The sequence below is a fragment of the Carcharhinus amblyrhynchos genome, chromosome 12 (genome assembly GCF_965287045.1).
Source record: "Carcharhinus amblyrhynchos chromosome 12, sCarAmb.v2.hapA, whole genome shotgun sequence".
NCBI classification, from domain to species: domain Eukaryota; kingdom Metazoa; phylum Chordata; class Chondrichthyes; order Carcharhiniformes; family Carcharhinidae; genus Carcharhinus; species Carcharhinus amblyrhynchos.
Window position 1 is genome coordinate 42370253 of NC_137335.1, and position 24234 is coordinate 42394486.

A 24234-nucleotide genomic window follows, 5' to 3' on the forward strand; every position below is an offset into this window, starting at 1 on the left:
CCAGCATGGATTTGTACCAATAAGATGGTGTTTGTAACAAAGACGAATGATGAAGAAGATTCAGTGAATGTCTTTTATATGGATTTTTAAGAAGTGTTTTACAAAGTACTACATCAATGACTGGTTAACACAATTAAAGTTCATTGGTCATTGTCAATTTGGATTTTTAAAAGATGACTTAAGAGCAGAAAACAAGTCATGGAAAATGGTTGTTTCTCAGTCTGTAGGATAGCAGACAGTAGTGTTCCCTTAGAGTCAGTGCTTGACTTGGGAAAGTGTAAAATTTCAAAACGTATATAGAATACTGAAATTGAGGTGTGGCAAACAATGAGAAAGATATCACTTGACTGCACGAGTACATAGATCAGCTAGCAGATGGAATTTGATACAGAGAAGTGAGAGGCAGATTTACTTTGTCAGTAAGGATTGGGAGGGGCATTGTTTGCCGAATGACAGTTCTAAAGTGTACAAGGTCAGAAGGATCGCAATGTATATTTGTATAGATCTTTGAAGGTGGCCAGGCATTTTGAAAGTAGTTTGCAAAGCACACAGGATCTTAGGGTCTCAAAAATTGAAGTATTGACTATAAAAGCAGGAAGTTATGCTGAATCTTTATAAAGACCTGGTAAAACCACAACTGGATTATTACAAACAGTGCTGGTCACCACACTTTCAGAAGGATATGAAGATCCTTGAGAAGTTGTAGAGATTTTCCAGAATGATTCCGGGTTTCAGATATTTGAGCTATAAGGTCAGGTTGGAGAATTCTCTTTGGAGCAAAAGTAGTTGTGGGGTCTAATAGGTGTACAAGATGACAGGCTTGGGTAAGATAAAAATATTCCCATAAGCTGATGCCACAGGATACAGGCTTAAGATTTAGGGCAAAACTTACAGGGGGATATGAGGAAGAACATTTTTATGCAGTGAATGGGAATGACTCTGAATTAGTTGGCCCGAGGATGGTGGAAGCGGAGATGAACAGTGATTTCAAAAAGAAATTGGATATACACCAGAAAAGTGAACTTGCATGACTACAAGTATGGAGAAGGAGAATAGGACTGATTATGTTGCTCTATAAGAGTGCTGCATGTGTTTGATGGGCTGAATGGCCTTCTGTACCATGATAACTCCAGCCCAGAAAGGGCAGGCATGGAAAGTGGTGCAATGATGTTGGTAAGTTTGTATTAAACGAATGTAGAAATAGATAGGAGTCAGTAAAATAGCATTGTGTCATTTTAAGGGATTTCCAAAGCAGTGAACCCCCACATCCCTTGGGCAAACTGCCAGCTTCATGGAAACAGCCACTCTGCAACAGTCCAAAAGCCAGCATTACCTTAGTCTCCAGATTCACAGAGAATGCCACAGGGAGAGCCCATGGTCCCAAAAATCCTCCGAGGAGCATACCCTCCAATTGACAGGACCTCCCCCGCCTCAGCCATCCTAAATTTTAATTTGTACTTAGCTCTACAAGATCTTCAAACTGCCTCAATTTAGAAACAATGGCGGGGTGGAAGTAATATGTGCTTCTCCCAGTTCCACTGCTGGGGCTTCAGAGCTGTGACAGCATAACGAACCCACCTGCTGCAGGCGATCATTTAGAAGGCTGCTCACATTAAAGATCACTGAATCAAACCTACTGCCAGCAAGTGGAGGTTTAGGACCCACGTTTAAACCTAATGTCAGGGTTCCAGAGCATGCAGCAAAATTCATCCTTATGACTTAATCCCTTAATAGCCTTACTTCTAATTAGGCATTCATCTCCCTTTCAAACATCTCACCAGTGTCTGTTTTTATGGCCATCTCAGTCAGTTCCATATCTTCATAGCCATTTTTGTGAAGACATTTTCTTGGATTTGGTGTCAACCTGTAAGTGATTGGACTTTAAAGACATATTCCCTTGTTCTGGATTCTCTTAAGAACAAGTTTCCTACCTACTTTCCCAATACTCGTGTTTTAAACACTTTAGTCACATCACCCCTAGCATCCCTAGCTTTGGAGAATAAGAAACAAGTTTAGAGTGTTTCAATTCACTGCTAATTTCAGAGAATGTTAATTCAAATCCCACTATGGCAGTTTGACCATTTGAATTCTGTTCCTAATCTGGAAATAAAAAGCTGGCAGCGATTATGAAACAGTCAGATGTTATGAAATAAAGACAGTTCATTAATATACTTATGAAAGAAAATCTTGTTGGTTCTGAGTCTCTTTTATGTGAGTCATGTCCTATAGCAACTCAGCAAACTCAACTGCTGCCTGAAGTGGCCTAGTATGTCATTTCTTTGTATCAAACAAGTAAAAGGCTGACCGTCATCTTTCTAGTTCAACGAAGGATGGGCAATAAATACCAATAACATTCACATCCCAAAAAAATTGTGGAAAATCTTGAGAAATTGAGGAGTCAGTCAAAATTTCCTTCCATGATGTACAGAGTATCTTGTGGGGCTGTCTGACCTCATCATGCACTAGAGTTCCCAACATGCAAGTCTATTCTTGTATCTCTAAGTGTTTTATTCCTTCTTTGTTGTAGTGGAATTGGAAAGGCAGTGGTCATTTAGAAGTTCAGCTCGATGGTATCTGTGCATATTTGAAGGGATTGAAGTTCTTTCTGTCTGTTGAAGTCTTACCTGTCCAGTACTTAATGGGAGCATAAAACAGCACAAAACCTAATGTCACCTCTTGCTACTTCACTCAGAAGTTAAAAAAAAATGTTCCTCCCATTAGGGTGGGATGTTTTGTCCAACAATGGGAATGATGCTTTTGGAGCAGAACAAGAGGTCTTTTCCTATTCTTCTGATTATCTGACCGGACAGTGCTTGAAGCTGGTGCATTTTTTTTACAAAAATACAGCTTTGATACAAGTTGTGAAAAATGGCCATTAAATGTTACATTTTGTAGAATGTGGATTCTAGGTTGGATACTGAATTAGTTACATTAGACAGGAGATGGTTATTAATCCTATCAGCTCTGCTTGGAACTACTTAGTGATCCCACAGGCATCCACTGCTCTTCACGATTCTTAATGGTCAACACAACAACATTGGCAAGAGCATCAACAAGTTTGCTGGTGACATGCAGTTAGGGAACTACATTAACTAATTAGATGCTGAGCAGAAAAACCTAGAAGTTTGGAGACCCATTAACAGTGTCATGATGCTGTTACAAAAATATATAAACTGGTGTTCATCCCAAGAATATAGTTCTTGTACAAGGTTTTGGACTGGTTTAGTTTAGAATACTGTCTCCAATTGTGGTTCCTTCACAAAGTGGGGCACAGAGGCTCTGAAAAATACTCAAAGGAGGCCCACTTTTTTGATGATTAGTTTTTAGAGTCCTCAGCTTAGAGAACTTGGCTTTTTTACTCAAGTACAGATTTTGTGGCGATATGATTGAGGTCTTTAAAATAACAATGGGATTAGATTCTATCCAAGTGGTCAACTCACAACATTCCTTAAAATACAAGTTTTATAATAAGATTTATAAGATTTTTACGGCCAGTAGCATTTGCAACTGACAGATTTAGGCAGGGCATTAACAGCTAGCTGACAAAAGTGGCCATGTAAATTTTAGATCCAGTTCAGGTCTAATCAGTATCAACAATTTAAAGCTCTGTAACTTGGCAATTATTGGGCACCCGCAAATGCAACAAGGATTACTGGTATGGAAAATTAAAGTACCAATGCACATAATTTACACCACTTTAGATTAATATATATTATTGTTAAACATTTCAATCTTGCATCAAATCTACTGAAGTTGAATTCCTGAAAAATCAGCAAGGGTCTTTCCATGGGTGATAAATGTATTGATTATGAAGCAGTTAGAAAGCAAATATGACAGATTGAGGCAGAAGTTCCTGTAATGTACACAAACTGCATTTAGCTCTAAAACAGAAGGTTTATTGAAACTTATACATGAATACCCATGGCACAATAAGTTTTAAAAGCATTTAATGACATCGCACATTTTAACAGATAGGGTAAAGTCTACAGGTGCAGTCCCATACAACTGAAAGCCTGTTGTACTACATGACTACCGGCCCAGTCTTTGCAAGGATTCATTCCTATTATGTATCCTGATTGTGCAGTAAGATGACATTTTCATTACAATAGTTACAATGACAAATACACACTATGTATCAAATAGTAAGGTAATGTAGCAAAATTATGACACGCAGTGCTTTAGCCAACAAGCAAATAACCATTTGAGTAACATTACTTTTCCAGATAATGAATCCCCACTTCAACACTTAACATCAATGCTTGAAAGGTTTTAATATACATCTAAAGTTTTATACTTTGTACTAGAATTATTTGAAACATACAGTATAATGCAATTGAGCAACAAAAAAAAGTTAAAATTACAGATTATTTAAAAGTGAATCAGTATACTAATTCATTCTTATATACCAACATTCTTTATTCTCGCCTGCTGCACAAAGACCCAGCAGTTTTTGTGAATATCTGCTGCCAGGCTAACATGATTTTTTTTAATTAAAATGCAAATTAATGCACATTTGCCTTTTGTTATAGCAAAGATGATACAATATACTTTTTAAATAAATGGAAATTTCTACTAGCCAAGACTCAGGATAGCAACTTTAATAAATTGAATTGGACAAGTATTTTGGATCTTTTTAATACAATTTCCATGTGCACAATAAGAGTTTTCAAAAGCACCGCTGCCTTGCATTCCAGTAGCACATGGATGTACGTTGTTTTATTTCCAAGACAGCCTCACAAAATTGAGGAGAAATTTAGATATTTGGACCCTAAACTACATACAAATCATCAACAACTGGTCCTTTCATTTTTAAATGAAAATTGCCCAATGCACCTCATTTTCTACAGATTAGCAACACACTGATGCTTTCTGTGAATTAAAATTAACTGGCTTGAGGGACATTAGGCACAGTGTGTAATGTATTGGTTCTAAACGCTCATGCTAGAGTTTTATTGGTAATGTAAGAAGTGCAGGCTGCTGAGTTGCTCTACTTCTTCTTGCTAAACAGACTGAATCGTTTCTCTTTGTCTTTCTCTTTATCTTTCTCTCGTCTGCCAGGACTGGATTCACCAGCTAATACGACACTAGCTGGCAGGGTCTGTGCACGGCTAGCTGCTGGGGTACTCTGGCTGCTTGGAATTGCCTCGCTCTTATCTGTGGACACAGCTGAAGTAATAGCTTGAATCCAGCTGTTCATTTCCTCCTATTTAACAAAGTAAGTAGTCACCAAGTTAAAAGATATTTTCATAGTACTGATATCAATACTCTGTCCTATTAATCAGTAAATAAATGTTGTGCGACTATAGACAAAGTGCGTTACACTGGAAGGGCTTTATACAGTTGGGAAAAATTCAAGTTAAGAAAAAAAGGTTCATATACACAGAAACAAATGCTGAAAAACTAAGATTCAGGAAGATGTTAATGAACAATAAACTATCCAGTTTATTAAAATGTAAAATAAGAAAATAAATGCCTTATATTGTTAATGGCAGACTTAGAAACTTACATCATCTTTGGCTTGGAAGAGATATTCATTGCCATCGCTCAGCCTGTTTTGAACAAAAAGACACGCACTATCTGTATTTGTTGTTGTTGCAAACTTAAACTAACAGCAGCAAAGTTCCAGGTTTGACTTAACAATTTTCAGTTGTGGTAGCCCCAAGCTAAGGAAGATAATTGTGTGTATGTTTTGACAAGAAAGAGAGAGCAAGGATGCTCTGACAATCAACTAGTATGCTGATAGACACTTTCTACACAACGAATGATGTAAAATGCACAAAATACTAAAGGACAACTACTATTCACGGAACTCCATCAATATCTTCTGGAGGTGAGGACTGAATGGAAAATAGATTGCTACCACATCTGTGTGTACTTGGTAGCATATGCTTGGTTATTTGGAAAATACGAACATCTATAAGAAATGTTTTCATTTTTGCATTCATTTAAAATTCTTGGTTAAACGGAAATGTAGAATCATACATTAAATGCTAACTTCTATTCATTTTTCTTAAATACTGCTTTTCTCCATGTTATCAATAATTGGTAAGCTTGACCACATCTTCTTCATTACAAAGAACCCTATGAACTAAAAAGGTTCAATATTCAGTCATCAAGCTGAAATTAATTTATTGATCTCAGCAAGTGTAGAAGTTTATACAATTTGCCTTAATGTCTCGGGGTTACGGAAGTATCAGGGTGCATGAGTCACTATCCCATCATCCCTGCTAGTGCACGTGGTTGGATATTGGATAAAATGATTAGCTGCTCCTTTTAGTTTGACTACCTGGTTGACTGCCAGTCATTGTTGCAGCTCTCTCAAAGTGGTGGGTATTCGTGTGGGGCACTGTAGGACATTAAGCATCAATGGAACCATATCCAGGCAAGGAAAGGCCGTGCCTCTTGTAAAGGAGGAATGATTACAATTTAGAAATCTTCAACTGCTTCCTACTGTTGCACAAAGTATTGCCTTAACTTCCTAGGCCACTCCAAAGTCACCGGTGAAGATGATAAAGTGAAGCTTATTGAGACTACAGGTAAATGTGTCTGATCAAACAGCAGTTAGATTGCTCTGTGTGAACCATATACATAAAAGGTACAGATGCAGTGAGTTCATAGTATATTTAAAATAAGAAATCCATAGATTTATGAGAATCTATTTGAATGGAACTTGATAAAAATATTTTAAACAACCATGTTTGCAGATCTATGTGAACAAACACAGCCATTTCTCAGCATAACAATTTCCAAGAGGGATCTGATTTTGCTGCATTTATTTTGGAATGATTACCCATTGTTTATTGAGAAAACAAAGATCAATGTCATTAGAAATTTGCAAAGTTCACTTAGCCACTTCTTAATGTCATTTCTGCACTATTTCATCTATGTTTGAATGACTTTTCAGTTCAATATCAAATATGTTAACCTATTATCACCTTCAGGTATTGACCGACTTACTGCAAATTTCCCATTTCTATTTCAGATTTCCAGTATTCCTGTTTACATTTTCCTCTCTGCTACATGTCATCTTTATTTAATAAAGGCTCATGCATCTTAAAAATACAGTAAGTTTAATCGATTTGGATCTCACATGACATATCTAGTGCAAAAAAAAATGGAATAATAAAGCACTTACTTTAGTTTAAAGACGTGCTTCTTCTTCTTATAGTCAACAGCTACTTCACACAGTGCCTCCTTGAGGCTAATTGGGACCTCGCCATGATATGTGATACCTGAACTAGCATTCTTTGCATCTTTATAGAAACCCATTTCCTGGTTGTTTATCACACAATACACATTGTGCCAAGATCTGAAGAAAAGAAGAAAAAACAATTCTTAATAGTTCTACATCTTTATCTTGTAATACATCAACTTTTATTGAATCGAATTTGCAATGATGAGACACTGCAAACTCATTGGGTGGAATCTCTGATCTTGTCCACACCTGCCTCACTGCCAACGAGAATGGAGAATTTGGCACTCTGCCAAAACTTCTATTTGCTGCAGCTGCACCAAAAAATCTGAGCCAAGGTCGGCAGTTTTGGTGTTAATGTTGAATTTAAAACGTTTACATTTCTCTCAAGGACCCAGGACTCATACAGTTTCATGAGTACAATGAGCCTTCCACTAGTTTGCTCAAGTAGTCAATTATCCATGTGAATAGGCTGCTGACATTAACTATCACACAACAGTCAAACCTGATTCTGCCTTTATGCAACATCCTCACAAATGCTTTTCTGTATAGGTCACAGGATTCCTGGCTGGCTTACTGTCCCCTTTTTAGTTTCAACTGTAGGATCCAAATTTTAAACCTGACAGACATCAACTGGCTCAGAACATATTGAGAATTGATGTAAGTACTTCGATGTTGGATATTTTAATTTTCAAAAGGCATTTAATAAGATGCCACACAAAATGCACTGTGCAAGATCGGAGTTCATGATGTTGGAGGTAATATTCTGCCATGGATAGAGAGTTGGCTAACTAACAGGGAGCAGAGAATAGCGATAAGGGGTCTTTCTCAGGTTGGAGGTCAGTAACCAGTGACATGAGGATCAGTGCTAGGACCGCAACTCTTCATAGTATAAATTAATGATTTGGAGAATGGAACAGATGCACTGAGGCCAAATTGCAAATGATGCAAAGGTGTGAAGAGACAGGTTGTAAGAGGGATATAAATGGTTTACAGAGATAGTGACAGATTAGATGAGTGGCAGAAGATTGGCAAATGGAATTCAATGTGCAGAAATGTGAGATTTTTAATTTCAGAAGAAAGATGAGAAGGCAGATTATTATTTAAACGGAGAAAGACTGCAGAATATTGTAGCACAAAGGGAATTGTGGGTCCTTGTTCATGAAACCCAGAAAGCGAGCATACAGGTGCAGAAGATAAAAGGAAGGCAAATGGAATCCTGGCTTTTATTTCAAGGGGGCTGGAGTATAAAAGAAGAGGTATTGCTGCAATTGTACAAGGCACTAGCGAGGCCTCATTTAGAATATTGTGTACAGTTTTGGTTCCCTTGTTTAAGGAAAGATATGTTATCATTGGAGGCAGTACACAGGTTTGTTTGGATGACCCCAGGTATGCAGGGACTGACATACGAGGAAAAACTAAACAGGCTGGGCCTGCGTTCCTTGTAGTTGGGGAAAAATGAAAGGTGATATGATTGAAACGTAACATTCTTAGGGGGTTAGACAGGGTAAATGTTAAAAGGATGTTTCCACTCATGGGAGTGTGTTGGATCAGAGGGAGAATCACAGAATAAGGAAGTGTTCCTTTAAGACTAATTTGAGGAATAATTTCTTCTCTGGCAAATTTGGAATTTTTTTACCCCAGGAAGCTGTGGTGGCTGAGTCCTTGAACATATTCAAGCCTGAGATACATTTTTAATCAGTACAGAAATTAAGGGTTTTGGAGAGAAGGCAGAAAAACGGACTTAGTGAGTGTTAGATCAACTAAGATATAATTAGATGGCAAGTAGGCTCGAGGGGCTGAATGGCTTATTTTATTTTAAAGTTTATTTATTTGTGTCATAAGTAACACTGCAATGAAGTTACTGTGAAATTCCCCTAGTCGCTACTCTCTGGCACCTGTTCAGCTGTACAGGGAGAATTTGGCATGGCCAACACACCTAACCAGCATGTCTTCTGTACTATAGGACGGAACCCACACAGTCACAGGGAGGACATACAAACTCCGCACAGACAGTAACCCAAGCCAGGAACTGAACCCGGGTCCCTGGCACTGTGAGGCAGCACTGCTAGCCGCTGTGCTGCCATGTGCCCACTGTTGTTTCTGTTTCTTGTGGTCTGACTTCATGAGCACAACAATTAGAACATATTCAATAGAAGCCCTTTATATGTATATTAGATTACTATACCATTACTTAATTTGTCTGTTGTGTAAGCTGTAGAACAGTATGTTTGAGCAACAGTGCTTGACAATATCACAAAGCTCCTGATCATATGCTGACAACTACAGAACAATATTGTCTTACGCTGAATTATTACGATCTGCAAGTCCCCACACATGCTATACATAAGCCATCCTCTAAGTTACAAAATAATTTAAAGGTCTGTGCATTATATAAACTGATGAGAGAGTACATTACTACAGAGATATAAACAGAGGCAAGAAAAAATCAATGCCAAGGACAGAAGATTGGTGGGTGGAACTGAGAAAGCCTAGCAGCAAATTCCCCAGCCTCTTGGCTACTTCAGGTGCAGGTCAGGGGAAGAAGAATTTCTACATCCTAAACAAAAAAAAATTACATTAGAAAGCCCAAATTCAAGTTGCATCATAGAATGCGCATTTGAGAAATTTATGCAACCTGCTTGATGCCTTCTTATTGTGTGCTTCCCATTCGTGCTTGCGATGCAGGAAGCCTTCCATCTGTGCTGAAGGAATTTCTTGCGATTTGACAGGTAATGTGGCAGACTGGGACTGCAGAGGTGAGGTCTTGATTTTACGATCAGAAGTTGGTGAAGCTGCAGGACTGGGCTCTTTGGAACTGGTTCTTTGTTCAGTGGCGCCATTCACCATCTCACTTGTTTCAATTGTCTCAGATGCCTGGATTCAACAGATAATAAACAAGTCACTGTTTTAAATGTAGTCCAAAAAATGCTGAAACCAAATACACACAAGGACACTGTATTCTCCATGCACTGAAAATGTAATTATTTGTTTTGTAAGACCTGATGAGTATTCAATGGATTTGAGTCACAGTACAGCACAACATTCACTATTGAAGAATTTCTGTAACTGATGACCACTCCCTAAAGATTATATAGGCAAATGCAGTGTTGCATTGAATCATGTGAATAACTAGCATCCTAACTTAGATTATTATAGTGAGAATAGTACTGAAGAGACAACAGGACTTCTTTAACAAGTAGGGGAAAAATTAACCAGGATTTGAACACCAGATCTGTGCTTGAATTGCATGCATGTGGACATTGGATGAGAAGAGGAGCAAACACAATGGTCATCATAGTTAAAGTACCTTGTGCCAATAGTTTTTTTTTACTTCTATATACGAGGCAACTTTAGTGAGCTGCCAGCTATCAGGCATATGTATTTCAACATGATTTGTTGCCTTAGGAATTTTTCAGATCTCATGTGAGTAGGAGAAAGCACTAAGTTCCTGGCATGACTAATTTAAGTGAAAAAAAGTGTTCCTTGTGAAAAATTTTATTTCTAAAATTAGAGGAATTGCTCTGTGAACTACCAAGAAACTCATGTAACCATTGAGGTGGATATGACTGACATATAGAAGCAGTTTCTAACTATGAAACAGATTTAAAGCATACTTGCACAACAATATTCTTTTTCACCTTATGAGACTAAGCACACAGCAACTTTAACAGTTTACCTTGTCCAGGTCACTGTTATGTATATGGAATGAGTATAAATAAAGCCTCTAATGATATTTGATTTTCTTTTTCTAAAGTTGAAGCATTATTCTTCCTCTTTTTCTATTTTTCTGAAATGGACTAAAATTAACCCTTTACCACTTTACTTGTTCCTTGTACATCTTAAAGCAATCCAGAGGTGACATTGCTGAGAGAATGCAGCTCTACACTGGCATTCAAATAATTAACAAACCACTCCAGTAGAATCAAGAATAAAAACTGCTATAACTGTACTTTTAAAGTGGACAGGAAAACTTATGATGTAAAGATTTACATCTATTTTCAATATCAGCAAATAAATGTATTACTCCCAAATAACTTGAGGCATTCATTTATCAAAAACTAATTCCAGATAAGTCTTCATACAAATACTCATGGGAAGGTGGGGAAAATCTTGACAGTGGACTAAGGACAATATAAAGATAAATGGTGAAAAACTTTAAAAACCTTGTACTATCCTCCCATTCTAATAACTTCCCCTTTGATGTAGATTGAGTTATCCTTTAACTGAGACTTTGTTTATACTCATTCACTCTTTTCAGTTAAGATATTGTTTAGGCATGCAGAATTTTCAATCTTTATAGATCAATCATGCAGACCAACACCACCACCTAGGTTTAGTTGCTTTGTAGTTTGATCATAAACAGGAAGGAGCACAGTTCTCAATGCAAACAGCATTTTAAGCAGAGTAATTATTAATTTTTAAAAACTATTATAGATTCGAAATTCAAGCCAAGAAAGTCACTCAAAGCCAATACAGTTATTTACCCCCAAAACAGACAGACCCAAGGTCTTGTCCATCACTTGCTTTGTTGTTCATGTTGCTTGCTGCAGTGTGATCCTGACAACCTAGAGAGCAGCCAAGCTTCCAGCAGCTCTGCAGTTTCTATCTGGACAGGGTATCTTCAGAAATCCAGTCATCCAAATTATTTTGAATTGTAATTCCACTAGATTTAGCCACAGAAATTCAGATCACTCTTGGTTCTTGTGCTATCAATACTTTTCTCTCGCTTTTCTGAATCATATTTGCAAGGTGGATGCAGCAGTTGGTGAGTCACACTGTGACCAGCATGTAATTAGCAAATTTACTACAACTAAGTACTTACACTTGTTTAATTAAAAATGGATCAAACACGTGCAAAGATATTTGCATACTCATGCCAGTACAACAGATTAAGACAACATTTTGATTGCTTTATAATTCAGAAATATTTGCTGTATCTGAATTTTCAATTCGAGTGGACTTCAGCAAACCTTATTAATCTGATTGGCATCTCCTTTACTTTCTAACTTTTTCCATTTAGCTAACAATCAATAGCTATGATCAAAAATGTATTCACAGCTTTTTAGACAATCAAATATGACTTTCCAACTTCAAACACGCAACTCATTTTTACAAAAGGGAAAGCAAAAATTAGCTGCCTTGTTCCATTAGTATTTCATTCAAAAGTCTTCATGTTTTACATCTATTATCTGTTAACACAAAATTTAAATAGAAACTAGAAACAGCCATTTTCTAAACGTTCACATGAAAAATATGCCTTAATACCTCATTAAAATACACTTTACACAATACCAATCATACCAAAAGTTGATGCTAATACAATAACCAATTGCTAAATTCAGTGATTAATAACTCAATTACTTTTTTAAAATCACATTTTCTTACAATCAATTTTCCTTTGTCAAGCCCTTTAACTTGATTTTTTGTATCTCAGTCCCTTGAAAAATCAAGGGACTGACATACAAAGGAAATTGGTCGTCACAAAATAATTCACCTGTTCTGTCATGTTAATTTGGGTTAGAGATTTTCTATCGAAGTAATTTCTGTTTACATTGCAATTATCTTAAATTGTCTTCCCTGGCACATATCTGATACATTCTAGCAGTCTCATTTGGTGACATCTTACACTCAGTTCATCTCTCTTAATGCTATTCTATAAAATTTGGTATAATAAAAGGCTGTCAACATGCATGAACTTTGCATGGTCAAAACCGACAGTTCTGGAAAGAACTAGATGTACAGAACATTTTAGTTCAACACATAGGAGCCCTCTACTGCAAGAAAATGGTAGTGAAAATGTGAGACAATACAAAGTAGCTGATGAAATGATAGGACTAACAAATTGAAACAGTGAATTCAATGAGAGAGAACAAAAAATGAAGTTCAACAACATCAACTGTTGATAAAATCTTGAACTTTGACCTGTTTATCTACACTTTCTAATGTTGCAGTTTCTAAAAATTTAGAGCACTGAAAGAAAGGAATTTAAGGTTTCAAAACAATGTTCATTTGAACTATTGTGATCTCTGATCTTTTAGGCTTAAATTTAACCAGTAATGCTTAAAATGTACAGTTCTGAGCGAGAGAAAAATATCTACAAAATTAAAATTATGACAATGTTCTTTTGAAAACACAAACACAAAGTTAAGAAAACATGAAATATAAGGTGAACTTTAATAATTAAGGCTTAGACATGCTAAACACATGCAAAAACAAATATTGTTAAAAACAAAAATGACAAGTTTGTTAATCAAGTGATAGTTACAACAGAACCAAAACAAATATTAAAAGTGTTTCATGTTAGTAGCAATGCTTCACTGCTCACTTAAGTGATGGCCAACATTGTAACAATCGAATCAAAATGAACAAACATGCAGCAAGAACAATCTGACTAAAGGTGAAAACAAAATGCATCAACAACCTTCACGTGCACAGAACAATTAAGCTATTTCAACGACAGATTACATTTGACAAAATTATCTGAAAAAAATTGAAGGACAGAAAGTCTAAATTGAGCTAAATTAAACATTAAAGGGGAATGTATTGCAAATCATGCAAACATGTGATCCAGCAAGCTACCCAAGATCAAACCAGACTTACTAACCACTTTAAATATTTGAGAACTGGCTGATTTTTATATATAAAAATTTGGAATAAGTTAAAAGCACTCCTCTTGAAGTTCATTATTTAGGAACTCAGTTAATTTAAAATGACATATTTTGTGTCTTACGGACAAAATTCAAGATGCTGTTACAGATAAACTTAGGTTTGTTACCAAAATTTTTAGGGGTCTATACAACTCATTAAATGAAATGATCAACACATGAGATGTTTGTCATCATACAGCGCTTTGTGAACCATTCACCAAAGCAGAGTTCCTGTATTGGTATGCATAGTCCATCACCATCAGTGCAGAAAAAAATAAAACATTAACACTGCAACAATAATCAGTGCCAAGTACAGACTGGAAGGTGGTATAAGAAATGCAGAAGAGTAAAGAATGCTTAGTATTGAATCAGTTTATAGGAAAGTGCTAAAAACAAATTTGTAATTTAGTTACACTGGAGAATGAAAATAACAATAAATATTTTATCTACAAAAGCACTGCATGTATCAACGTCGTAAATGTACACAGAATTTAAGTTTTAACATTTGATATTTAACAGCAAAGGTTTTCACCTAGTTCTGTCACTAGTATTTGGTTAGGAAAAGATGCATTAATAGCTCTGGGTTCTGTTTAGTGATGTCCATGGGCTCTCTGTGAATTTTGTTATTTGTAAGTTAAGGTCTTGACGACCACAGCTTGAATTTGTAGCTTCTAAATATGCTAGAAATTTGTTAATAAATCCTTCTCTCCTTATCTGCTGACAAGATTTCAAAGTTTTCAGTATTGTGGTTTTGGAATAAACTGCTCGAGATATATATTCCTGCAGTAAGGAAAGAAATTGGTGCATTTAGAACAAAGGATACCACTTTTCACTGCCATTAAATCCCCTGATATAGAATAGATATCCTTTCTTTTCCTATGTTGAATATGATTTTTTTTTAGAAATGAAAATTCATTAACATTTTAAATTTTCAAATAAAAGCTAAGTTAAAAATTACAATTAAAGCCCAAGAGCCCTTTGACTCTTTGGAATACCTAAAAAAAATTACCAGATTCCTTTCAGAAATAATTTATGAAAAAGTAGCATATGCTGAGCCTTCTTTCCTGATAGCAGCAAGTCAGAAATCACATGTATTCTTTTTATATTTACTACCTCAAGTCTCCTGGGGATGATAAAATAATCTGCTAGAATTTGGAGTAATATTAATTTATTTGGAGTAATGTTAATCCTGACTCTGAACAGTGCACACCAGTTCAGTAAATGAGAACTGTCACCATCACATCTAAGACAGCTACTGAACTATTAGAAAGGATCATTCCTCAACTTGAGGATAATAAAAATTCAGTATTCATTTCAGAAGCTCCAGTTCAGGAATTGAAGTTTACAAATACCAATGTGTTTTTTTTTCTTGTGAATAGATATAGAAATGTGCTTGGAGTAATTTATCCATCTAACATCTCCTTGCAGGTAACATTCAATCTCCGTTTAAAATTAATCTCTCTAATCCAACATATAATGCTATAACGAATGAAGTAATTTTCGAAAAAAGAAATCACTGCTAAGTGAAATTCGTGAACATATTTCATAAAAATTATGTTTAAATTGACACCTAGTACAATTCGTTGGTATTCGTGTCAGATTTGTTTTTTTTCCTTTATGGATTTTATTTGGAATGGGCATTAGGGAAGCTTCATGACCACAGGAACACTCAAAGGCTAACACTCATTGTAAGATTTGAGTACAGGAGTAAAGAAATCTCCTAGAATTGTACGGAGCCTTGCTGAGACTGGCCTTAGCAATAAAGCCTTGGCAATATTGGAGTATTTTGTAAGTTTTGGATTTACTTATGCAAGTAAGGATGCATTTACTATAGAGGGAGTACCACGAAGGTTCACCGGACTGATTTCTGAGATGGTGGGATTGTCCTAGGAGATGACATTGACGAGGCAGGGCCTATATTCTCAAGAATTTAGAAGCATGAGAGGTGATCTCATTGAAGCAAAGTTCTTACAGGGCTTGACAGGAAGATTCAGGAAGGATTTTTTCCTCCTGGCTGGTGTGGACTAGAACCAGGGAACAGTGTGTCAGTATAAGAGGTAGTTCTTTTAGAGTCTATATGTGTATATTCAAAACAAAATTAGGATAGATTTCTGTACATTAAATATATCAAGAATATGGGGATAGCGTGAGAAAATGACATTGAGGTAGAAGATCAGTGTTATAGTTGAATGATAGAGCAACCTCGAGAGGCCAAATGGCCAATTCCTATTTCCTATCTTTATGGTGTACTGTAGATTAACAACTATGAACCATATTTGGGAGTTGCATTTACTTTTTGTAAAATCTTGGCTCTCTTCACTAACTCAATAATGTAAGCTTGCTATTAAAACATCTCAAATAGATATTTTTTTCATGGGTTCAGATGGTAGAAGAAAAAACAGATCAGGAGACCCAGACAATTCTGTGAAAAGTGACACAGCCAATTGCCACCAGAGATAACTACCTCAACCTTTCTATGGATAAGGTTTTATCACCTGTACCAAAATGTTTAACATAGTAATGGCATTACCAGCGGTTGTAAAAATCATTACAGTTCTCAATTGATATATCCATGGCTTATTCTGGGACAGTATTACAGTATAAGGTAGTGTCTGGATTAAAAATATAATCGATCCTTCGGTCAGTAAGACCAGGTTTTTTTGTTTTAATTTCCTTTCCCACTGAATACAATGATATGCATACACAATACATTTGATAAAGTGCAAGAGTTTATTGATAATTACCACATGTCTAACCTGAAGACCATATAAAATGGCAGTATGGCTAGACTTTCAGTTGTATATGCCATCTTGGCTATCTGTTCTGCTGCAACATGTAAAAGATGCTAATGATAGAACTATAACATTTTGTGAGGTTTTGATAGGCCAGCAGTAAATGTGGAATGGACACAAACTGTGGTAGAGTGTAATTTAACCTGGCTCATGGTAATGTTCATTACGAATATTGCATGGTGAGACTAAGATGTGCTGTCCTTTCATGCATTGGTTTTCAGATCGTTCAGGCACTGTGGATTGTGTTTACTTTAGCTATCACCTCCTGACTAGTATGGCACACTGCCATCCTCTGATGAGGATGAGCTGCAGTGCAAAACAGAACACTTCTTGCAGCAGAACATCCACTTTGCAGCCAATCAATTCTGGATGTTAGGGCTGTGCCACTCTTCTATTTTGTCAGATGCTATTTTGTGCCTCTATAATTATATGGCTTGACCATTTAACCTCACCAATCATTTCCCCCTCAGCCCACAATAACTACATGTGCAAAGACTGAAAACTGCAATGATAATTTCAAAACCTTAACTAGGCCCTCAACATTTTAATTAAATTGTGTTTGCTTTGCTTTATTTTTACCAGACAGTTATTTAAGGGCTATTTGCTCTGAAGTAATTTCACTCACCACATATCCCAATCCCACTGCTGCTCCCACAAATTACTTCATTTGGTGCCATGTGCAAAGGCATCAGTTTTGCAAGGAACACCTGTAAAGTTATAAAACTGACTGACATTGTTAAATCTGATAAAGTTAGCTACCCACTCTGTGTTAGTGCAAGTGTGCTCACATTTCCTCAGAAACTCAGAATTGACCTTTACAAGCCTTAATTAGGAGCTATGTTTTTGCTGTGATAGGTGAATAATATCCCAGGTTCCCAAACAATTTTTTCAAGTTCACGCTACCTTGACTTAGTACCTTTCTATAACTCTAATTAATACCAGAAACTCAATTACATAACATAAAACATGGAACAAAAACTTATTCCTTCCATAGAGCAGGTGCAGTTTGCCTGTTTTGGACGACATCCTAGTTAATTAATCTTCTCAATGAAAGTTATGGCAAAATCCTCCCTTAATTGCCCATTGTAACAAAGCATCAGAATATTTGTCCTTTCCCACATCTCTACTCCCATATCTCAAGTGTGAGTGACCCAATAAACAAAATTTTCACCAGTTCCAGTAGTACAAGAGCCATTGTGTCTCATGACTTATTTCTACTTATCCATATAATTGTAATATAAAATCTACTTGCATCAGGGATGAATTATTTGGCTAATCTATCACATTGCATGTCTCCTTAAAGCTTTAACTTCTGTATTTTGGTTTTTGTTGCTCTTATCATTCAAGATTGCCATTATTTATGTCAGAGAACTAAAAGCTGTATGATTGCTTGAAATCAGTGGATACTTTTCAGCTGGATTATTAATTAAATAAACTGTGATGCGGATAAACAAAGCACGTGAAAAAGTCAGCAGTTAAATGGGAATGAATGCATAGGTTAATCTAAGAAGGTACATATGTTTCATTTTGATTGATTTGGATTTCACAATCCAGCTCGGGCCCATTCATTGCCAGCTCGTCTGTTCTGAAAGTTTTTGTAGGTTTGGTAGTTTTGAGAGCGGTAACTAACCCGTGGGGACTCCTGGTCTGATGGTAATCCATTCTGAGAAATGTGTTCTTCTCTAGCTCCATCCCTGGAAAGAAAAAAATAATTCTCTCATGTGTTGCATATTACTGAACAGTCATGGACAATCAATATTTTCTGACTGAATTGGATTTCTCTTCCCTTATTCTTTTATATTTAAATCAATTCCATGAAAATATGGCATAAGTATGAATTCCATAGACTAGGACTGGATTTTTATGGTCCTGAAAAGGACCAGAGTTAGAACCAAGAAAAATGATCTGAGAGCAGAGGTGCCTGGAGGTCCTGCCTCTTGTCTTCAGCCATTTTCACAAGGGCAGGGGCAGGTGCTGGGCATTAGAACTTGTCTGTTCCCATGAAGGATGAAACTGACAGTGCTGTGGGCTGTAAGAGCTTGGCCTGGATATTTTTCTTTAATTTTCATGGAGATAGCTGGATTTTAGCAGCTTTAAGTTACACCAGTTGCATTCAAGCGAGAACCATGGATTGGAGGTAGAACAAGTTTAAAGGCAAATAGAATGGTTTAACTCTTTTACAATTGTTTATTAAATGATGTAGTATATATTGTATCAATGTTCAGAAGTGTTAGGAGAGTTCTTTGATTGGAAGACAATTAAACAATGGGGGAAATCTTACCTTCTTGTCCCGCCGGTTGATGGGTGGGGTGATCTGGTGAGATTGTGAGATCAGTGAAAAATTGGGTTCGCATCCATTTTTCACCTATCGTGATCTTATCAGGCTTAGATATCTGGTGCGAGGCTGATTATAATATTTAAATCTATTTTAAATGAGATTTAAATATTATTTAGCAAGCCTGGGGTGCTATCTTCCAGACTCACTTGCCTTCACGGCCTCAGCAATGAAGGTTCTTACTGGTGAGGATCACAAATAGTCCCCATCAATGAGGACCTGTTGTGATGACCTCGCCGGTAGAACCGAAAGGTCTTTTAGGCCCCGCGGGAGGTGGGGTACAGGGGGTATGCCCCGGCAGTGCCATGTTGGCATCCTGACTGTTCCCACCAGGGACCAGGCATTGCCAAGGTGGGTGGAGTCTGAGGGGAGGCAGGCGAGGGGAATGCTGCGCACACTGCAACCAGCGATTAACCAGAGGGTTCACACATGTGTGTGTGTGTGTGTGTGTGTGTATGTGTGCGCGCGTGCGTACCTAACAGGTCTCTCTGTTCTGTACAATAGAAGAGAGAGATCTGCACAGGTGTGATTACACCCTCTATTATCAGTTGCCAGCTTTCTGGCGAGTCTAGGCCCCACCCACTCCCCTTGCTGGTAGGAAACAGATTTAGCAATCTTTTCTTGTAGAGCAGCAGAAGATTGGACTTGTGGTCTCACTGAAAAAACAGATCCGAACCTCTCCTGTTTTCACACTCGTTCAGGACTTCAAATTTTTTTGGTAAGATCACTCCAAAGTGTTTTCCAGACTGTCACTTAAGCTAACAGACAAGCTATCACATAAAAGATCGACATTGCGATATGGAAAATCTTCAGATGGGTTGAAAAATCACATCTAATGGATCAAGGTAAAGTATATTTTATACTACTGAAAGAGTAATCTAGTAAAACAATGTAAATTGTTCGCTGGAGCGGGCGGAGTGAAGGAGCACTGAGTAAGGTAAGCGATTACCTTTAAAAACATTTTCGCGGGCTTTTTAACGTTTACAGCTTTAAAACTACAGAGGAAGTGGGTCGCGGGGATTTATGGGTAAGGATTTTTTTTAAAACTGCACTAGGTTTAAAAGGAGGCCTGCTGTAGACAGCGGGCAGCGGAGTGAGAGGGAAGCTGAGTGAGCTGCAAGGGCTTAGGATCAAAGGGCCAGGTAAGTTTGACTTGTAAACTGTGTGTAGCAGTTACTAAGGGGCAATAATGGAGGGGCACGTGATGTGCTGTTTCTGTATGATGTGGGAGCTGGTGGACCCCAGGGCCCTTCCCAGTGACCATGTCTGCAGTAAGTGCTGGTTGCTGGAGGAGCTCCAACTCAAAGTAGATGAGCTGGCCTCTGAGCTTCAGACACTGAGGCTCATCAGCCGGGGGAGGGGAGGGTGCCATTGATAATGGGGTGCAAGAGACATCCACACCCCCTGGACTGGCTCACTTTAAGGGTCAGGAACAAGAGGGGGCTGCTGAGAGGAGGGAGGAGGGTGGGGGGAGGAGGGAGGAGGGAGGAGGGTGGGGGGAGGAGGGAGGAGGGTGGGGGGAGGAGGGAGGAGGGTGGGGAGAGGAGGGAGGAGGGTGGGGAGAGGAGGGTGGGGAGAGGAGGGTGGGGAGAGGAGGGTGGGGAGAGGAGGGTGGGGAGAGGAGAGGAGGGGAGAGGAGGGAGGAGGGTGGGGAGTGGGGAGAGGAGGGAGGAGGGTGGGGAGAGGAGAGAGGAGGGAGGAGGGTGGGGAGAGGAGAGAGGAGGGAGGAGGGTGGGGAGAGGAGAGAGGAGGGAGGAGGGTGGGGAGAGGAGAGAGGAGGGAGGAGGGTGGGGAGAGGAGAGAGGAGGGAGGAGGGTGGGGAGAGGAGAGAGGAGGGAGGAGGGTGGGGAGAGGAGAGAGGAGGGAGGAGGGTGGGGAGAGGAGGGAGGAGGGTGGGGAGAGGAGAGAGGAGGGAGGAGGGTGGGGAGAGGAGAGAGGAGGGAGGAGGGTGGGGAGAGGAGAGAGGAGGGAGGAGGGAGGGAGGAGGGTGGGGAGAGGAGAGAGGAGGGAGGAGGGTGGGGAGAGGAGAGAGGAGGGAGGGGAGAGGAGAGAGGAGGGAGGGGAGAGGAGAGAGGAGGGAGGGGAGAGGAGAGAGGAGGGAGGGGAGAGGAGAGAGGAGGGTGGGGAGAGGAGAGAGGAGGGAGGAGGGTGGGGAGAGGAGAGAGGAGGGTGGGGAGAGGAGAGAGGAGGGAGGAGGGTGGGGAGAGGAGAGAGGAGGGTGGGGAGAGGAGAGAGGAGGGAGGAGGGTGGGGAGAGGAGAGGAGGGTGGGGAGAGGAGAGGAGAGGAGAAGAGGGAGGAGGGTGGGGAGAGGAGAGGAAGGAGGAGGGTGGGGAGAGGAGAGGAGGGAGGAGGGTGGGGAGAGGAAGGAGGAGGGTGGGGAGAGGAGAGGAGGGAGGAGGGTGGGGAGAGGAGAGGAGAGGAGAAGAGGGAGGAGGGTGGGGAGAGGAGAAGAGGGAGGAGGGTGGGGAGAGGAGAGGAAGGAGGAGGGTGGGGAGAGGAGAGGAGGGAGGAGGGTGGGGAGAGGAAGGAGGAGGGTGGGGAGAGGAGAGGAGGGAGGAGGGTGGGGAGAGGAGAGGAGGGAGGAGGGTGGGGAGAGGAGAGGAGGGAGGAGGGTGGGGAGAGGAGAGGAGGGAGGAGGGTGGGGAGAGGAGAGGAGGGAGGAGGGTGGGGAGAGGAGAGGAGGGGAGGGAGTGGGGAGAGGAGAGGAGGGAGGAGGGTGGGGAGAGGAAGGAGGAGGGGGAGGGGTGGGGAGGAGGGAGGAGGGAGGGGGAGAGGAGGGAGGAGGGTGGGGATAGGAGGGAGGAGGGTGGGGGGAGGAGGGTGGGGAGAGGAGGGTGGGGAGAGGAGGGTGGGGAGAGGAGGGTGGGACCCAAATGCCTCAGCCTCTCAATCTGCATAACAGGTTTGAGGTTCTTGCTTCCAGTGTGGACAAGAATGTGGGCTGTGAGGTTGGTGAGCAAACTGCACACGGTACAGTGATGCAGACACAGGACATAGACAAAGAGAAGGTAAAAAGGAATGTAGTGGTAATTGGGGATAGTGTGGTTAAGGGTATTGACACTGTCTTTTGTCACAATGATAAAGAGCACAGAAGGGTGTGTTGTCTGCCTGGTGCTCGGGTCCGGGATGTCGCATCTGGGCTGCAGAGGAACCTGGAGTGGGAGGGTGAGAATCCGGTTGTTGTGGTACATGTGGGTGCCAACGACATAGGCAAAATGCGAACTGAGGATCTGGGGAGGGAGTATGAAAAGCTGGGAATGGAATTAAAAAGCAGAACCAACAAGGTGGTTATCTACCTGAACCACGTGCAGATGGGCGTAGGGTAGATAGGATTAAAGAGGTGAATGGGTGGCTCAGGGATTGGTGTGGGAGGAATGGTTTTGAATTTATGGGGCATTGGCACCAGTATTGGGGCAGGTGGGATGGTGTTGGTCTGAACCGTGCTGGGACCAGAGTCCTGGCAAATCGTATAAATAGGACTGTGGATAGGGCTTTAAACTAATGGGGGGGGGGGGGGGGGGGCGGGTGGTGGTGGTGGGGCAGGGGAGAGAGAGAGAGAGAGGGTGCAAGGGTAGGTGAAATTACAGGAGTAAGGAGAGAAAGTAAAGGAGAGGGTACAGGTATGGGAAGAGGCCAAGGATGTCCCAATAATAAAGGGAGTAGGGGGCATGAGTAAGGTTGGTAGCGTTCCTTCAAATAGGGTCCAGGTGAAGGCTGGGATGAAGACACTTCATCTGAATGCACGAAGCATTCAGAACAAAGTGAATGAGCTGGTGGCGCAGATCAGCACAAATGGATATGATCTGGTGGCCATTACAGAGACGTGGTTGCAAGGTGACAGGGACGGTGACAGGGACTGGGAGCTGAATGTACAGGGGTATCAAGTGTTTAGGAAAGATAGACGGGAGGAAAAGGCGGGGGGGGGGGGGGGGGGGTAGCTCTGCTGATTAAGGATAGTATCAGGGTGGTAGTAAGGGAAGATATAGGCGCAAAAGAGCAGAATGTGGAATTGCTGTGGGTGGGGATTAGGAACAGCAAGGGGAGGAAGATGCTGGTGGGTGTCGTCTATAGGCCCCCAAATAATGACCTGGAAGTGGGGCGGGCTATAAACGTGCAAATAAATGCTGCGTGCAGGAAGGGTATGGCGATAATTATGGGGGATTTCAATCTACATACTGATTGGTTGACCCATATTGGACACAGTGGGCTTGAGGAAGAGTTCTTGGAATGCTGCCGGGATAGTTTCCTTGAACAGTGTGTGTTGGAGCCGATGAGAGAGCGAGCTATCTTAGATCTGGTGTTATGTAATGAGGCAGGTAGAATTAGGGACCTTATTGTGAAGGATCCTCTTGGGAACAGTGATCATTGTATGGTGGAGTTTCTGATGCAGATGGAGGAGGAGAAAGTAGGATCCCGGACCTGTGTCCTTTGTTTGAACAGAGGGGTGTATGATAGGATGAGAGGAATTGGCGAATGTAGATTGGGGGCGCAGATTGGGAGGTAGGTCTGCTGAGGAACAGTGGAGGATCTTTAAGCAGATCCTTCTTGGTGCTCAGCAGAAGTTTATTCCGATGGTAAAAAAGGACTGCAGGAGAAGAGATAATCAGCTGTGGATAACGAAGGAGATAAAGGAGAGTATTAAATTAAAAGCTGATGCGTTTAGAGTGGCTAAGAGTAGTGGGCGAGAAGAGGATTGGGAGAGGTTTAAATATCAACAAAGAATGACGAAGAAGTTGATAAAGAAAGGAAGGATAAACTATGAAGCTGGGCGAGCACTAAATATAAAAAAGGATAGTAAGAGTTTTTATAAATATATAAAAAGGCTGGCTAGGGTGAATGTTGGACCCTTAGAGGATGAGAGGGGGGATTTAGTGGTGGGGAATGAGGAAATGGCTGAGGCCTTGAATAACTTTTTTGCTTCGGTCTTCACGGAGGAGGACGCGAATAGTTTGCCGGGTGTCAACGATGGAAAGATGGTAGGAGTGGAGGGCCTGAATGAGATCACTGTTACTAGAGAGGCAGTGCTTGACAGACTAGAGGGACTGATGGTGGACAAGTCCCCAGGACTGGATGGAATGCATCCAAGGGTTCTGAAGGAAATGGCAGAGGTGATAGTGGATGCCTTGGTGATTATTTTCCAAACCTCGCTGGATTCCGGGGAAGTGCCGGAGGATTGGAAAACGGCTAATGTTACGCTGCTGTTTAAAAAGGGTAGCAGGCAAAAGGCAGGGAATTATAAGGCGGTTAGTTTAACGTCTGTTGTA

At 40.2% G+C, this 24234-nt stretch overlaps 1 protein-coding gene across 2 annotated transcripts in view; it reads right to left on the minus strand.

Annotated features, from left to right (window-relative positions):
• Positions 1 to 3880: 3880 nt before the first annotated feature.
• Positions 3881 to 24234, minus strand: part of sptbn1 (spectrin, beta, non-erythrocytic 1) — a 260511-nt gene continuing 240157 nt past the window's right edge. For both annotated transcript variants that reach the window (XM_080200448.1, XM_080200450.1), the window contains 5 exons: positions 18265 to 18328; positions 9831 to 10069; positions 7136 to 7309; positions 5507 to 5549; positions 3881 to 5203 (listed from right to left, as the gene is read on the minus strand). In XM_080200448.1, coding sequence (XP_080056574.1) covers positions 4988 to 5203; positions 5507 to 5549; positions 7136 to 7309; positions 9831 to 10069; positions 18265 to 18328 — 736 coding nt within the window. In that variant the 3' untranslated portion in view covers positions 3881 to 4987. The remainder of the gene's footprint in view (positions 5204 to 5506; positions 5550 to 7135; positions 7310 to 9830; positions 10070 to 18264; positions 18329 to 24234) is intronic.